General features: G+C 42.4%; 3 protein-coding genes across 4 annotated transcripts; 2 read left to right on the top strand and 1 right to left on the bottom strand.

Annotated features, from left to right (window-relative positions):
* Positions 1-141: 141 nt before the first annotated feature.
* Positions 142-5,200, bottom strand: avpi1 (arginine vasopressin induced 1). The gene is made up of 4 exons (XM_034550120.1): positions 5,097-5,200; positions 2,920-3,031; positions 1,755-2,217; positions 142-778 (listed from the first exon to the last, which is right to left on the bottom strand). The coding sequence occupies exons 1-4, from the start codon at positions 5,097-5,099 to the stop codon at positions 616-618; spliced, it is 741 nt and encodes a 246-aa protein (XP_034406011.1). The 5' UTR covers positions 5,100-5,200; the 3' UTR covers positions 142-615.
* Positions 4,934-8,481, top strand: LOC117742360 (zinc finger and SCAN domain-containing protein 12-like). Of its 2 annotated transcripts, none has more exons than XM_034549639.1 (3): positions 4,934-5,653; positions 6,204-6,536; positions 7,168-8,481. In XM_034549639.1, the coding sequence occupies exons 1-3, from the start codon at positions 5,098-5,100 to the stop codon at positions 7,692-7,694; spliced, it is 1,416 nt and encodes a 471-aa protein (XP_034405530.1). In that variant the 5' UTR covers positions 4,934-5,097; the 3' UTR covers positions 7,695-8,481. The 2 variants fall into 2 exon arrangements, with proteins under 2 accessions (XP_034405530.1, XP_034405620.1); XM_034549729.1 differs by having other exon boundaries at positions 4,958-5,653; positions 6,207-6,536.
* Positions 8,482-8,976: 495 nt separating this feature from the next.
* zfyve27 (zinc finger, FYVE domain containing 27) lies at positions 8,977-17,272 on the top strand. Its single transcript, XM_034534421.1, is given in 15 exon segments — positions 8,977-9,260; positions 10,256-10,487; positions 10,636-10,706; positions 10,811-10,878; positions 10,880-10,942; positions 10,944-10,999; positions 11,734-11,829; positions 12,511-12,623; positions 12,731-12,843; positions 13,084-13,155; positions 15,275-15,416; positions 15,568-15,614; positions 15,713-15,731; positions 15,734-15,793; positions 15,920-17,272. Coding segments are annotated over 14 exon segments (1,218 nt in total). The 5' UTR covers positions 8,977-9,260; positions 10,256-10,257; the 3' UTR covers positions 15,988-17,272.
* The last annotated feature ends 336 nt before the right edge of the window (positions 17,273-17,608 follow it).

Below are 17,608 nucleotides of genomic sequence, written 5' to 3'. Positions count from 1 at the left end.
GTGGAGCATTTAGCAGCTAACGAGTCCGACATTTCCTTCAGGAGTCGGTGGAGACCAGGAACAGAGCTCAATGGAGGGTGAATATTAGATTTACATTCAAGTGGTCAGAAACACGACTGAAAGAATCCGATTAATGGCATCTTAATTTAGCCGTTTATTTCAGTATTAAGTTGTAAAACCACAAAATACCCTAATACAAATGCTTCTAAGGTGCTCTTGATGCAGTGTCACAACATCCTGCCCTGTTTACTGTGATAATATCACAAGTTCTGGCAACTACGACACCAACTGCTGACATAATAATTGGCATGCTTTAAAGATCATTGGTCTCATGCACATTCAAGATTTAATTTCAGGCCACAAAGGCTTGTTTCTTTCTGTCCGTCTCCTGCAAATGCAGCTGCTTTTGATAGCCGCTTTGATTCTGTGTTAATCTACATACACATTTGAATTTCCCATAGTCGTTGGACTAATCCCCAGGTTTACCAAAGTGCACTGGTCCTTCTCTAACACGTAAGTACATGTTAGCAGTAGGGGCTGACAGCAGTACAGTCTGCCCTCTTCATTCAGAATACATGTTGTGTTCCAGCTCCCTTCACTGTGTTGTTCAGACCGTTAGTGGAGGATGCGGTGAAGATAGCGTTCAGAGTGCTTAGCACCCTCCTGTCTTGCCACCCCCAACCTCCGTGAGGAAGGTTTAAAGGGGTTTCGGTTCTCTGGGAGGTCTTCCTCAGTCTCCTGGTCCTCAACAGTGGAGCTGGATAACGGCTCCTCAATCCTGTAAGACAGACAGTTTTTTTTCTCAGAGAGAGGAATAGCCAATCAGCAAGTAAATAATTTGTGTGTAGCATATCAATATATTCAAACAGCATATATTCAAACTTTTAGCGATGTAGTAGAAGTGAAGTTACGTGATTTTGAAACCCTCGTATCAAACAACCAGATTAAAGGTTTACGAGGCTGAGGCTGTAGCACAGCTGTGCTTTGAGCTAAGCTAACATCGGTTAAGCTGTTACCATGCTGACGTTGAAAGGTTTTATGTTGCATTCTTCAAAATCTTAGTCCAGAGTGGCTACATGGTAATGTTTTCAATAAGCAATGAGCACAAAGTAAAACTGAGGCTGATTCCCATCAGTCATTAGTTTTGCAGGTATTTGCACTGGACAAATGCACATTTAGATGAAAAGATACAGCAGGGGATCACCAAAGTTCTTCCTGAGCGGAACATGCGTGTCTGCATCAAATGTCATGAAGACCCCTTGTATAGTTATTGAGATATTTCAGGCTGGACCAAAGTGGTGGCCCACGGACCAACATTTCCATATCTTGAGCCATCATGCCAACAAATGGCTGCAGTACACCATGTTGTTATTACTACACCGCCATGTCCTCAGTCCTCACACAACTATGTTGCCATCCTGTGGCTCTTCATTACTTCTCCAACAAATCTAATTTAGTCTCAGTGAGGAATGTCAAAAGCGAAGCAATGTGTGAGAGAGGAGGACACAGTCTTGTGAGGTCATGCTGAGTTTGTTAGGCATATGACATGTTACACGTTGCATTTCAAGACGTAGAGGTACTGGAGTCAACCGGGACCTTGACCACTTATAAGTGATTTATTTATACATAGGCTCCACACAATAATACATAGTATTACTGCAAATGAAATGAGAATATTTAACTCTTCATCTTCATATTGCTTTTCACATCCTTTTCTTTCCACTGGCCTCCTGCCAATTGACGGCGTCACTTACCTGAGATACCCTGATCCTCTGAGCCACCTGTGGTCCTTGTATCCCTCTGCTCTGATACCCGTTTGATTCCTTGCTCGGACTCGGAGCCCCACCAAGGCCTGGGCCAGCCCTGCCTCTTCCCCCCTGTCCTCTACTTCCTCCTCTTTGGCCTCCTCTTTGGCCTCCTCTTCCCTCTGCGTTTCTGCATCCATCCCTCGCCACACCAGCTTCGCCCGATGTTCAGCGTGTCTGTCTCCTGCAGTTTTGAACAGCCTGTGCAGCTGGTGCAGGTTGACCCCTGTAAAGATGTTGGAGCATCCAGACTTCCTGCTTCGCTGATTGAAACGTTTCCACGGCACTGGCAGGCCGTCCTCAGAGGAGCTGGATGCTGGGGCCTCTGCCATGTTGCGGGGATGGAGAGCTTCCAGGTGGTGATACAAGTATAAGAGGACAATATCCGGGGGCAAAGTGGCTGACAGGTAAGCTGAAGAGGGAGAAAGGAGAGAGACCAAATTGGTCAAACTAATGAGATCACAGCCCCAAGCAAAGCTCAAGCCTTCATTCAGCCAGCTGACACATTTCCATGGCTGCAGCCAAAAACCCAGTTACCTTTCTAATCTGATAAAGTCTTAACCATTATTCATTCAATTAAGCTGTTGTCTATTTTCTCCATTGTGGGCCTTAAAATGTCATAAAATAGTGAAAAATGTCCATCACTGTTTTCCAAATACCAAGTTGGCGTAAGCATATTGCTTGTATTGTCCAACCAAAAGTACCAAATGCAAAGAGATATGTAATATAATATTGCTTAGAGACGTTTGAAACTGGCCAGTTGATAAAGGGATAGAAACCAGATGTCGCTCTGCGGCACAGCCTATTTTTATAATGGAAGTGACGAGCTACCGATAGAATATACAAGTACAGTATTACATTTGTCATATGTTATTGCTAGTATTTTTCAGGTTTTATGTCATATTCAAATATTAGAAATAGCCAATAGCAGCCACTCTAGCTCGTGTAATTTCCCATTAACTTCTCCCTTCTATGAGAGAATCCTGGCGGATTTTGTTTACAGATGTCTATAAAAATACCTTTACATTAATCTACAAATATAGCCCACAGTAAAGCAAAAAAACTGAGCTTCATTTTAAACCACTGCATAATGTAGTATGATGCGAGTGCTTACCTTCCCGTCTGTAGTGTGAACGAGACCAGCTGTTAACCGTGCGCCAACCAGCAGACAAACAACCTGCACACGCGCTAAAGCCGAGACCGCCCACTGCCAGTGACGCGCGCTGCTGCAGGCGGAATGAAGGAATAATCAACAGTAATCCATTAGTGACGTCAGTGTGCAGGCGCTTCTTACGTCTACTGCGTACCAATAGTGTGCAAAGTGGGCAGACCATTGAACATACGCACTAAAGATCTACACAGCACCAGCCTGCAGCGCTACGAGAGAAATGTACACGTGAACTTTGGTTGACCGTTCTATTGCTGATTCTCCTCCACAAAGTCTGCACTGTTCACTGAAGGCGACGAACAGCCTTCACTACAGAGAGGCATCCAGAGGTCTGCTGAAAACCACTGTGTGGGTCAGGTCGAGCTGAGGCCATTTAAAACATTAAAACAGAGCCCTGGGATGTGTGCTTTACTTACTGCTTGGTGCTATAAGCAGCGTTTCTCTCATTCTTTCCCACGGATCTCTTCCGTCTTTCGGGTCTGGTTGGCCACCTGTGATGTTGAAGTGCCTTTATGTCGGTATATCTCAACATTGTAAGTGGCTATAAATTATTTCAATGGAGTGAACTATAGTCAACTATACCAGATATAGCTCTCACAGTGAGTGTACCATTTAACCAATGTTGAACCGGTTGAACTAGTTGCGGCTGCTATCCAGTGCCTGTTGCCTTCGTTGCATCACATCTTACATTGAAAGCTTTTATAGATCTCTGTGTATCCACTCTGGGTACTTGATGTACGTGTATGAATGATGAATAAGTTCCAGTAGGTATCAATGGGCCTTGTTGTATAATGATTGGCCACCAAGGGGCGCCATTTTCCTGCCATCGGTGGTTGGGTGAGGACCCACAACAAAAATAGTTACTGCAAATGATGGATTACAGTTTGAGTTAAATATAGAATTATACAGACAGGGTCTGATGTATTAATTAATTAAAATGTTTGTTTTTCAAAAATGTAACAATTTGGGTCTCTCTGAACAAAGTTGGGACACATGGTAGTCTATGACATAGTGGCAGGAGCTTTACTGATGCACTACAACAACCTCTGGGATGAACAAGTAACACCAAATCAACTTAAATCAAATAAGCAATATCAAGACTCGGGTCTGCCAACTTGTGACAGTTTTTATATATATATATATATTTTAAATTTAAAAATCATAACAACTTGCAGCTCTGAGTGAATACAAAAAAGTGACTCACTAATCATTAAAACAAACAAAATCAAACTGTTGTAAGAACACGAACTGTTAACACGAAGAGCTTTCACATACTTCACCTTCATAGACCCTGAACTCATCATAGCAATTTTTCTTCCTATAGCCCATGAAGGCAACCTAATTAACAGTGAACAAATTAACAGGTGTGTCGCCAGACAGCTATTTAAACGCTGGCGACCCGCCTTTCATCATTCAATTATTCCTCTTATCTCAGTAGCAGAAATACGGGCCGTTGTCTTTTCAAGCCAACATGAGTGGAGTTTTTACTGCACTGCTGAGGGCTCGGCGGGCTCTTGCTCAAAAAGCAAGTCTGATGATCCAACAGAGAGCAAGTTATATCCGGGGCAAACCACCCAAAGACCACATTGGCCCTGCGGTAAGTTTACAAATACATGTTCCAGAAGCCAGACAATGTCTTACATTTTAATAGCCGTAAATGTGAAAATAACATGACCCTGTCCTGCAGCAAACTATATTCGTGCTGACCGTGATGACTGTGACCATCCTCGGGCCTTCTGGGTGGATCCTTGCCCACTTGGACGAATATAAATCCCGTGGTTGATGGACGATGGACCCCGAACGCATCGTTTACGTGTTAACGTCACTGCATGCTCTTTAAGTGCATTGAGAACCTTGTTTGGTGTTTTAACATAATAAACTTGAGTATCTCCATTTTAATTTCGTCAAACTGTATTTTATTTTATTTTTTAATTGACTGAAGTTCATCCTCGACACCACTAGGGGTCGGAAGCTGTCGGCGGAAGTGAAACCCCTCTGCTTAAAAACAGGCTGCCACAAGGCATCCATAGCCGAGAGATCCTGTTGTCCTTTGGGAGTTTTCATATAGCGAATCATAACACGGAGCCAAAGTGCCTTTTTTTAAAAAAATTAAAATAAATCACCATGAAGCCGAAGCTGACTGGGACCAACAAGCGCTCAAAACCAGACCGAGCCGAGGCGTCTCTGTCGCTCCAGGAGGAGCTCGCTGCAGCGATACATGGGGCGTTTGAAGCGGCCGTGGAGATCGCAGTTCGAGAGGTGACGAAGCTTGTAGGTCAGGCAACAGGAGCCGTCCACGAAGACATGCGTCGAGAGAACGAGTCCCTCAAACAAAGACTGCAGCGAGCTGAAGATATGCTGGACTGTGCGCGCATGGAGGAAAGAGGAGGAGGCTCTCCTGTAAATAAACTCCTGGATGCCACCAACCGCACGGATCCAGCGCCCCTCGTGTACAGTCGGAAAAGCCCAAGTCCTAAAGTGGGCAGAGTGCACAGTTGCACGGGGATCCGAGGTGACGCGTCCGGTCCGGGACACAGCCGTGCACACCAGCCTCCTGACTGCCAACGTAAACACGAGGAGCAGCGATCAGGCGACGGTCTGAAGACTCGTGACAGGGACGCTGCTTCAGAGAAACGAGGAGACGATGGATGTGCTGCTGCTTGTGACTCCTTGACTAAAGGTACGCGGGCCGAGCGGTTTTTATTTTCGTTTTGTTCACTTTCATCAGACCTTTTTTTTTTTTAGGTCTGTATAAAATATAATTGATCTTTCTCAAGTGGTAAGCGTGCAGAGACACCGCTAAATACAAGGTGCTGACTGCTTTACACACTGCAGAAGTACAGATGTCGGAATTTATATGTGGTATAAAACAGCCACTGAAAACTCAGTCTAACTACACTTACTGCTTATTATAAAAGATTATTTTAGTTTTAATTTAAAGACTGTAAAAATCTTGAGCACCTTTTTATATTCCGTATGGGATTGCCATTGTTCTATTACAGTATGGTCAAATTATTTTAATCCTAAAGTAACTGGAGCTATGTAAATCTCAAATGGTTTTAGAGGGACTTTAATTTAGGAACAGATGGTGAAGTGGCAGAGAATTTGCTCTATCTGAATTAATACTTTTGACTAGACAATTTAATGAATATACATATTCATTATGTTCCAATAAATGATGCACAATGTATGATTTATGTACTGTGTGTACCTGTGATCTTTGTTTCCAGAAGTCGGTGAAGAGATCTCTCGTCTCTGTGGGTTGAGGGTAGAAAGCATTAACCAGCTGTGTACAGAACTGGCAGCTCAAGAACACGACTCGCCAACACTTCCCAGCGGGGATGGCGAGTCCACTTTGAAGCAGTTTATTGTAAAGCAGGAGAAGCCAGAGGAGGAGGGAGATGATTCAGCTTGCTGTTTAGACTCGATCAAAGTGGAGGATTTTAGCCCGGAGTGCATGTCCCCGCTCCAGCCCGACATGCTGGAAGAGTGGAAACCTGAAGTGCTGGACATTCAGTGCAGAGACTCAAATGCTTCTCTGTCCTGCACCAGGCTGGCTCAGGGTAAGAATAAAATATGAAGATATGCATGAGTGTCTGGAACAACTACAATGTCCCCAGCAACACATTAAGTGGGATTAACTATTCAGATTGGTTTTAAGCTTTACATCCAAAGTGCAGTGTTCCCTCTCTGAAACAACATTTAGACCTGAGTGCACTTACAATAAAAGATATCTCTACGAATGTTGAATTTGATCAAATGTCTATTCAAACCTCATACAGTCCAAGGCCTTCCCATTGGTTGCTTTTGTATGTATTGATCAGTTATACAAACTATATGCAATCAGTCACCTTGCATGATATTCATGTAACATGTATCGTCTTCATGCATTCAGTTGCTATATTTCAACATCTAGACTTCCAATTTGGCTGCTACACATCAATGTATTTTCATAACAGTGTGAATGCAGTCAAATCATCAAATAATTTGATAAAAGCTTCCAATACATATGAGATCTGTATTCCTATGGCTGATATATACAATAAAGTGGACTCTTCTGCCACGTTGAAGATTATGTGTAACTTAAAATATATAGCTTTGTTCATAAATGTAAATGACTTCAAGGTGAAAATTGAATTTCCTCCAGTTTAACCTCCACATTACCACTAACATATGGTGCCTCCCTCTTCTTAGACTTCCCAAACATCTTCCAGGTGCCAGAACCAGCTCCCGTCCCAGAAGCCCCTCCACAGGTTTATGGAGTCCATGTGCGGACCGGCCGCAACCTCGGCCACACCTTAACCAACCTCTACGCCTGCAAGTCCTGCAGCCAGACGTTCCACCTGCCCAGTCTGCTGCGGCGGCACTACGGCCAGTGCCAGCAGAAGCTCCAGCAGTGCTGGCAGCAGCCCGTGGATGGAAGCAAGAGGACCAGGCTGCAGCTGTACCCACCGGGATGTAGCCCCTTCCGCTGCACAGTGTGCAACCGCGAGTTCAACCGCATGGAGAACCTCAAGACTCACCTTCGCATCCACACAGGAGAGAGGCCGTACACCTGCTCGGTCTGCTCCAAGTGTTTCCGTCACTCTGGGGCCTTAACCAGGCATTTCCGCATCCACACCGGGGAAAAGCCTTACATCTGCGGACAATGTGGGAAGTCCTACAGAAACTGTGGGGGGCTTAAATTCCACCAGCGTTCACACAGCAAACAGATACAGTAGCTACACGTTCTTTCTTTAAACAGCTGATGGTATACAATGCTTAATATGTTTATCATTTTTATTTTTTAAGTTGGATCATATTTACTGGCTAATATCATTTATTGTGTGTTTGTGTTGGTCTAACCTTGAATTAATCTATGGCTGTTCCTTAAACTGTAAAATAATAGGGGACGACTTCATTACTCTTGTCTGCACTGTTTCACATTTTTATGACGGGTCTTCCCTTTGAGATCAAAGATATTGTTTTTAAGAGCTCTCAATCAGAAGGAAGAATCTCAACATGTTGTAGGAGCTTTTTTTTTTCATTTGCATACAATTAGCTTTATTTCTGTGATCTTTGAATGTGCACAGATTGTAAAGCCCTCAGGCAAATTTGTGATTGTTTTCCTAACTTGTTTTTATAATGGTTATAGAAAAAAGTTAGTCCGTTTCTTATTCATGACAATCTTGTTATATTTATTTGTTTTCAAATATGTATTTTATTTAGACATTCATTTTATCAATTACTTGTGGAAATTGCTCAGAAAGTGGACATAGGTCTGCTTTGGTTTACTGTACCAACATACTAGTCCCCTTTGAATTTTGTGTGTGTGTGTGTGTACAATCTCTATTTTAACATTTTTGTATTTGGGTTAGGATTAAGGTTTTTATCTCTGTCCCCTCTCTTTGTTACTCCCTGTATGCATGCTCTGGTGTGAAAACAAAGCTCAAAATTTCTGCAGAAAACACAACTAATCAAATGTCCGCCAGCAGCGTTACTAGGTTGTTATTAAAGTCTCCTTCTATTCAGAAATGTGTTTTGCCTGTGGTTACTTCACACTTTCTGGGTTCAAAGCTGAGTACAAGGCTTGTACATGCAAGCAAGATTTTGAAATTGCAGCTTGATGTGGAAACTTCTCTAGTGAAAATGATACTTTTTAGGGAAGTAGGAGACTTGTTATGTCTTTTAGTTAAACTTTTGAATATTTGTATATTTATAGGGTCTGGATTGTTCAGTGATAGAAAAGGAATAGCATTAATGAAAAGAAAATATAAAAAGAAATGAGAAAAAAAAAGGCACATCAGACTCAAAATTAATATTCTAAATAGAAAATGTTCCAAGTAGATTTACATAACGCCTTTGGACAGCCACTTAATTAATGTTCTACATAATATATACATACATCCTCCACACTTAGTTTACAATCAGTTTATGAAACCCCACATCCGTTAGATCGCCTTACTCTGTGATCGACTGTTTCGGACATCTGCCTTTTTCTTTCTGCTCTCGATTGCTCGGCCTGGATTAAACGAGGAAGCGGACGTTCTCGGAACAGGACGGAGCTAACAAAGCCAGCTAGGACAAGTAGCCAAACAACAGACATCTGCTTCACCAACCGCACAGTTACATATACACTGCAGGTTAATGTTCACGCAGCAGGGCAGGGTGCTGCCATGTTGACCGGGCCGGTTGAATTTGGAGGCTCTTCCTTCCTCCAGGCTGACGATGTCGGAGGAGCTCGCTAGTTTCGCCTGAGCTGCTGCTGCTGCTTCTCGAGTTGGCTGCTGTTGGACACGCAGCTCGTGGTATGTTGTCTTCTTCTTACCCCGCGGATGATATTGGCAGAGGTAACAACAACAACAACAACATCAGCGAGCCAAGTGAACTTTCCTGTTGGACCGCGTCTCGCAGGCCACAGCAGTGAGCGCTGATTTAAGGTGCTGCTCACCAAACAAACACACATCCTGTCTCAGGCTATGACAACTTGTGTTGGAAACAAAGCACTCAATTAAAAGTGCATGTGATTATTACTTTAGGCACCTGATGGTGTGGGCACTTTGTAGAGATCAGCTTGCCATTTAAAACGAAATGCACTTTTCTAGTCAATGGTGCTGTTAGAAGAACTCAAAGCATTGCAACGTTAAAAACATATTTAACCGTTAATATTTAACTCCTTATTGACACAAAACAGTCCTGTGAGCTTTTTGATAAATAATACCTTTTTGTAAAAAGATTTTTACAATTGCTTTAATTCTTCATTAAATATGTGTTTGGCCGTAAGCACATTTATAATTAATATACACATTTAAAAAAAGAAGCACAACAATACCATCCATTGCTGAAAAGAGTAATTTAACATTTTGAAAATCTAATTTGCCTTTCCGGTTGAAAGTTTTAAGCACCTCTGGTGGGTGTGTTCAGATGTGTGCTGTGGGGACGCACCAAACCACAACCTCAAGCTGGTTTCCACTCCATTTATGTTTTCTTATAAAGAGACGCATGCTTTTGGTTATGTGAACTGTCAGCTCTTGTCTCTCAGCTGACACACACTCAGGCCACAGCATCTCCACCTGCTGTTATGACCATTAGGGGACCAGCCAACTGTCTCCGTACTTCCAAGCTTCTGAACCGACAGGTTCAATATCGACGTGTCCGCTCTGCCAGTCTCATTGGGACAACATTGTGAAATATCTCTGACAAGACAGGGCTTGTGACATTAGCTAGTGATTAATATCTTTGTCCTTTCACTGTCGATTCATCTTCTGATCCCTGCCTGCTTTCATTTCCTCACTCTGTACAGGGATGGCTATGCATGGCGTGTCCCAGGACCCCTCACACGGTGTAGGGGAAGTGGGGGAGCTGGCACACACTTTATCTAAAGAGACCCTCGGTTCTCCAGATGCCTCTGAGTTGGGGAGCCCGCGGTGTACGCCAAACTTTGACCTCTTCAACATGGTTGTGTCCTATAAGAGAATGGCTCTGTTTCTAGAACCAGCTGCAGATGCAGTGGAGCTGACCCGCTTCCTGCTTGGGTGTGTATGTTTGTCTGTGACCTGCTTGAGCATCATAGAATATGATGGCTTTTGGCCCATATGATATAATGGTGTTTAGCCTTGTGTAGCAATGGCAGGAAGCCACATTTACGTCATCTTTACGTCATCTTTTTTTTTTATCCCTCAGATGGAAGATGCCACTGTGCTCTCTGCTTGTCTGTATGTTCCTCAATGTCTTCTTCTGCACTGTTAATGAAGGTAAGATGAGGATGTAGGCATTAATATCTATCTTTTGCTTGATGTTTTATAAGACACTTGAATCATTTATTAACTTACTGCTGTGTCTGCCTCTCTGGTATTAGTGGGTTGGATTACAGTGGGTGTGGTGGCGGTGGCAACGCCTGCGGCCTTGGGTTACCTGCAGGACAGGTTGTGGGGGAAGAGCCTCAGATTCTGAGCTCCACAGGAGGCGCTATCACGCTGTGCACCGCAGGGGACCTGGAGACAGTACATCTCACCAAACAGGAAGCTATGCTGGAAGTCAAAGACCTGTAAGACAGACACTGCAGGGGATGGGGTTGTGTGCTGCAAGGCTAACCGATGATTACATTCATTTTCCGAGTCTATAAAATGTCAGAAAATATAGACTGTTACTAGCAGCTACTACTTCTTTTGATTGACTGACTATTCCATTAATTAAGAGTTTTCATTGTAAAAAAATAATATTTACATACATAAATCACTGTTTCTCACCAAACACATAATAATGAGTATCCTTAAGGCCTTACAAACTTGTTTTATTATTTTCTTACGTCATAAAACATTTGTAAAGTCCCATTTTTAAAAAACCAACAACATCAGACCAAAATTAGCATTTTAGTGTTCGTGTGTGTGAATCTGTGTTTGATAACAATGGGTCCCTAATCATTAAAACATTGCCCTACAGCTCCGCTTGTGGTCACAAACCCCCCACAGATACCTTTTTATAAGATAAGATAAAATAAGATAATCCTTTATTAGTCCCTCAGTGGGGAAATTATAGGATTACGGCAGCATTGCTCACAATAATAAGTTAAACTTTTTTTTTTTAAAGCGTGTTCTCTTGGTTTTATAGCATTTAAAAGTAAATCGACTTGCTGATAATGTCAATATCAAGCAGCTGCTGTTTTTGGAACAGGTTTACAAACTGTTGCTTGTACCCTGGTGATGTAAGTCTCTGTGCCAATTGTTCACAGTGTTTGTTCATTCATATCTTTCTTCTCACAGTGTTGGTTGTCTTCACCAGGTTGAAGCACATGGATGACCTGCTGTCCTCTGCCTGCCTGTCAGCAGAAACTTTTTACAAGGTCCTGTACTGGGACAATCACACCAAGTCTTCAAGGTACACACACACACGCACGCACACACACACAACACACACACACACACACACACGCACACACACACACACTATCACCTGTAGTTGAGTAGACATCACTCAACAGGCGAGCCATTGATCACTATTGATGGTCTGCTCATGGACTTCCTCCTAACAGATCAGTTATTCTTTGTCTCTGAGCTGATGTCGTCAGCCACCACATTAACATTGACTTAGTAGCACAAACTAATCGTACAAAATTAGCATTTTGTGATAGTCTCCAATCAAATTAGGTAATATTGTCAATTAACTTGTACATTTGTTTTATAGTTATTTCAGTTTTAAAGCATAGTTTGGATGTTTTTTAAAGTGGGTTGTGTGAGGTACTGGTCCAGAGTCAGTCAACAGTAGATGACAGTCGGCACGCTCCCAGTTTAGAGAAACAGACAGTAGTGAAAATATTCTAACCAAACTATCCCTTTTTAAGAACGAGAACATTCCACGCAGTAACTTAATGTTACTTAATTGTGCTCTGCGCTGTAGTATGTGATTTGAAATGGTGGAATATATCTTGTTAAATTTAAATGCCGTCTTATGCAAGCCTAGATCAGTGCTACTGTAAACCTATTAAATGTAGAATGTCGTGTCTCTTATATGGTGTAATATGTGTAAGTGTGACCTGACATTTCTAGTATCTCCTTCTAGGTTCTATGGAGGGATGTTAACATTGGTGTGCCTGCTCTACATCACTCCTCTGGGCTGGGTGCTCGCTGTGCTCAACAGCGCCATCTTCCTGTGGAACAGGGACTTCTGCAGAGGTTAGTTCATCCTGTCTGGAGGGAGCAAGGCTCAACACACACACACTCACACTCACACTCACACTAACTAACTAACTAACTAACTAAAGTTTCTCTTGTGGTTCCAGTGTTGTTGGACCTTAGGAACCTGCTCCACATGGGCCAGGCCTCAGAGGGAAAGTGTGCCGAACGCGGACCCGGCCACTTGTTGGACAGGACCCCCACACCAACTAGTCTGGAGGTGAGAGTGAGATAGTGTTTGTAGGTTTTTAATACTGAAGGATTTAGAGTTTGTGATTTACATTAATACCAGCCGTGGCTGTAAGCTTCTTATCCACTTAATCTCCTGCTCTGAATGTATTTATCCTGTAAGAAAAATGCAAATCCGTCAGTTATATCACGACTGCTGTGCAAGATGCTGATCCTGGGACCATTAGCCCCAAATTTACATATTCATGTGTGTGTCTGTGTTTGATAACAGGACCTGTCTCCTGGCAGCGTGGAGGAAGCTGAGGAGGCAGAGCCTGATGATGAATTTAAGGATGCCATTGAGGTAACTACTACTCTAACCTAATTGTACACTTTTCTACAACATTTTCTTATCACAGTTTGTTTTATTCCATAAATCTGTAAACCCCTTGCTTTGTTGGAGCAGCTTTGATGGGTAAATGTAGGGCTTCCCCCTCTTAGTCGACTAGCTGGTTGTTTCTGGTCTCAGTCTACTAAAAATTATTTCCAAGAAACTCATGAGCACATATCTAGTAAACACAAGATTTTAAGTGTTTTTTTATGTGATTCTGTGTCTAAAAAACATTTTTATAGATCTGTAATTCAACACATCAATCAGTCGACCGCCCTCGGGAAATTAACAACATGGCATCTATAATATCTCTTGTTATATTAGCCGCTGTATGATAAACGTAGCTGGTAAATTTAAGGAAAAAACTCAATCACAATTGTTGGAGCTGGCCATGATTGTGTGTAACAAAATCCTCCAATCATTATGTTTGTCCTGTTTTTCCTCTGCTGTCCTCTGCACTCAGGAACCTTCGGTGTCCCTGCATGTGAGTCCCCCCCCCCCCCCCCCCCCCCCCCCCCCCCCCCCACCCCCCCCACCCCCTGAACTCGCACTAAAGAAACTACTTGACACATGAACAACGACTTCATGTGCAGTAACCTTGTGTGAGGTGACCTTGTGGTGTAGTTCTTGCTTTGCTTTTTGAAGCATGGTTCTCACGGTATGAGCCTGTGTCATCACACTGAATATTAGCAGTGTTTGTGGGTAACATTTTTCTCCTGTGTTGTTCTGCTTCCTGATAAGGAAACCCCTCTGGTCTTAGTGGTAAGTAGATTCATAGTCCATCCATCTGTCTGTGTGCTGTTCCCTTAGCATGAGTTATGTGATAGTGATAGTAACTCTAGAATTACAGGCCCATAATTGTTGTCTCCAGTAATCCCATCGTACAGAGTGCTCATTCATTTCTAGTCTGCATGAATGTCATTGTTCATGAGATGTTTTGCACGAGTGAAATCTCAGAAAGATGGACTCATTAATGTGTTTCAGTGTTTGTGTGTTTTGATTGAAAGCATGTTATGGACAAGCGTTTTAAACATAGTAGCATACCCTTTATTAAATAACAACATCTGAAAGAGTTTCTGCAAAACAGCATATATATATTTTAGAGTTTCTGATTAGCAGACTGTACGTTTCAGATGTTGCCGTTTTCAAACTGGCTCCCTACTGTTCAACACACAGGAAGCAGAAACAAGTGATCCTGTCCCCTAAAAGCCCGGCTTGTTTCTCTTACTCCTACAAAGTCATAGCGGGGCTTTTCATTGGATGAGGATGGGTACCAACCTGATATTAGCTTATTAGTTTCCAGAAAGTGGGGGAGGGACATTGTTGAGTCTTATATTGGAAACATGTCGGTAGATGGAGGTATACATTTTGGTTGGTATATTGAGCAAGGCCGGTCTCTATATTAGATTCTCACTCCACGATTATAGTGGTCAAAATAATTCATAAGGACGTTATCACGATTCTGTAGAGAATAAGCAGAAGAAAAAGATAAGGGTATCAGTAAAACTGATCTTCAATGTTATTTAAAATGTGAGTGTAGGGAGGTGGAGAGAGTCTGTAACCATAACGGTACAAAAAGGACAATTCCACTAATAGATGGTGAAAACGCTACCGGATGAACATAAATTACACAAGGCCTAACATCTGCAATAATACAATGTCCTTGTCAACTAAACAAAATCACTATATTTGTTCCCATTATAGAGGTATAGACAATGCTTCTTTTATCTTTGTGGTCAGCATTAGGAGGATATCAGGATACTAATTGTTTTTCTCTCAACTCTTTTGGGGGTTTGGTGTCTTTATGTTCAAGTGCAGCCATATAAACATGCATGTATATTTCCATTTAGATACAAGTGTTTTCCACTTTTGTCTATCTCACTAGTGGCCTTAGTACTTCTCATCACCCTGCTTGATTTATTTGCCAAACATCTATCTGTCAATTCACAATGAATTTTCTCTCCATTTCTCCCTACCGCTGAGTTTGGCTCGGTTCCTTGGCCAGGTTGTCATACTCCAAAAGACACATTCCAGATTACACAGTGTCTGACTGCATTTTTCTTTGTCCCCCTCCACACTCCCTCTCCCCCAGGAGGATGATGATGGGCCTCTTGGAGCTCCTGAGTATGACACCGTCTCTGAAAATGGTCTCTTGAGCCGCAACGAACCAATACGCAGCAAAGTGTCTAAACTGACGGAGAAACTGCGTAAACGCTACCCCACCACCAGCACAGGTCAGTCTGCTCTGACTCATCCACTGGTTTATTTAGCTCAGTGATTAAAGAAGAAGCTGTCTTGAGGTCAGTCTCAAATCGCTGCCCTGAACAGGTGCGTTTCATTTAGTTTTTCACAATACTATTCATCTCCTTGTGTTTTTATCCAAAGGCAACTGTTCTAACTGCAACGCGGTCTTCTCTGTGCTGAAGAAAAGGGTGAGACTGAGAACGTGTGACAACAGATACAGATATATTTAGGCATCATCCTATTCTGTTGTCATGAGCTTCAATGCAATTTACTCTTTGTATTACAGAGGAGCTGCAGTAACTGTGCAACAGCTTCTGTTCCCGTTGCTGTTCCTTCAAGGTGCTGAGGTCTTGTCATGGGGCAACAGGTGAGAAAACTGACTCATTTGCACATTTTATTTTTGGACTAACAAAGTTGCATTACCTTGTCTCGGTTTCTCTTACTCTGTGTGTTGACTTCTGATCATATTCTCTCATTGTTCTCTCTTCTTCAGCTCCAGAGGCCCAGAGAGAGACTGTGTTTGTTTGTGCTGCCTGTAATTCCTCTCTCATCAAGTTATAGTGAGATGTCTGGGGGCCATTCACTGTTCGTACTCCCCGAGCCCTCCAAGTTACTGAATCCCTAAAACATGCCTTTCTTTTCTAGTTAAGGCACTTATATCTGTGAGGAACCCCCCCCCCCCCCTTTTTTTTGCCTTTAGCAGTAGCATCCCTCCTAAACTACTTGTGTTGCATATGGGACTTCTACGGTAATGTGTTAAATATTTCCTGTTTCAACTCTCAATGAAGAACTGGACCTCCTTGAATCAATGAGACTGGCTTCAGAGCACCGCGGCTCCAAGATCAAAGGACTTGTTCCCTTTGCTGAGCAGGGGGAGGTGCACACTGTGAAGGTTTGGGCTGGTGGTGTCTGGTTTATAGGCTGCTGATGGTTTTACAGGCGTTGCCTCGCCACACAAGTCAAATATGGATTTCTTCAACCCGCAGTTGAACTGTTCTGTAACGCTGGGAGGACTAAGACCCAAAAGTTTTAATTTGGTTTGTTCAGATGAACAAAATAATGGATGCACGACCAAATGAAGCTCTATGATTGACAATACTGGCTGGTCACCAATACACTTTACCCTGTAGCTGGTCAACAATGTCATGTGATTAGTTCTGGGTTGGTCCAGGTCATTGGGGACAATGTTTTTGTCCCCCACCTGCTTGAGGAGCTCACAAGACATAAGGGGAAAAATATGACATTCCATAAAACAATAGTAACTCTATGGCAGAACACTACATTTTAGACAAGTTGCCAGTGGTGGGGTTCTGGAGGATATTGAACGTGGCTTTGATTACTTGTTGAAATTGAAGCAGCGTCATTGTCGTCGTCCTTTTTCCTGTGTGAGTTTTGGAGTAAAGCAGCAGCCTATAAGTCAGACTCAGATCCCTGGAGCCTGTGCTTTTCCTCTAACTGGATCCAAGTCGACCCAACTGGAAATATAGTTGATTTAAATGGACTAACAACCAGCTGAAATCGTCATCAGAGCCTCACTCTCTTGCAAGCAGGACTTAAAAGAATTGACGTGAAGGCGCCGTATCCCAAAATGTGGATCGTGGTGGTTGTTTTAAACATGATTCAGACACATGATTGTAATAGTTTGCTTTGCTTTTATTGTAATTCCCATATACACTGTTACTTTGTTGTTCCCCTATAGCTAATATATTTAATTTAAATCTTCAGAAAGTGCAAGTCATTATTTGACCTAATGATCAAGTCTGTATATATTGCCCTTATTTTATGAATGAATTATGCCACTGTTGAAATAAACTCATGGTTGATGATTTCATCAACTTAAAAGTGATACGTATGGTCTTTTGATGTGAGATTTCTGTCAATGTTCTGCTGTCTTTGCGTCCGATACATAGAAACAAGTTCGGCCATATTAAAAACGCTTGAATAAAAGCAACTGAATATCAAGACTACTCAGAGTAATGTTGAAAGATCCCATTTTGTTTCAGAGTTTGCAGTTTCAAATAAACTGATAAGTGATTGTTTATCTTTTTTAAATCCAAATTCAGTGTAATCAGAATGACAGACTGTTTATTGACAAGTTTGCAAAGACAAGCAATTTGACTGATTGGTCCATAACAATAAACAGCACGAGTCAAAAGACATAATTAGAATGAATTGCATTGAA

Source organism: Cyclopterus lumpus, chromosome 1, assembly GCF_009769545.1.
Source record: "Cyclopterus lumpus isolate fCycLum1 chromosome 1, fCycLum1.pri, whole genome shotgun sequence".
In the NCBI taxonomy this organism is placed as follows: domain Eukaryota; kingdom Metazoa; phylum Chordata; class Actinopteri; order Perciformes; family Cyclopteridae; genus Cyclopterus; species Cyclopterus lumpus.
This window is presented reverse-complemented; position numbering and strand designations above follow the sequence as displayed.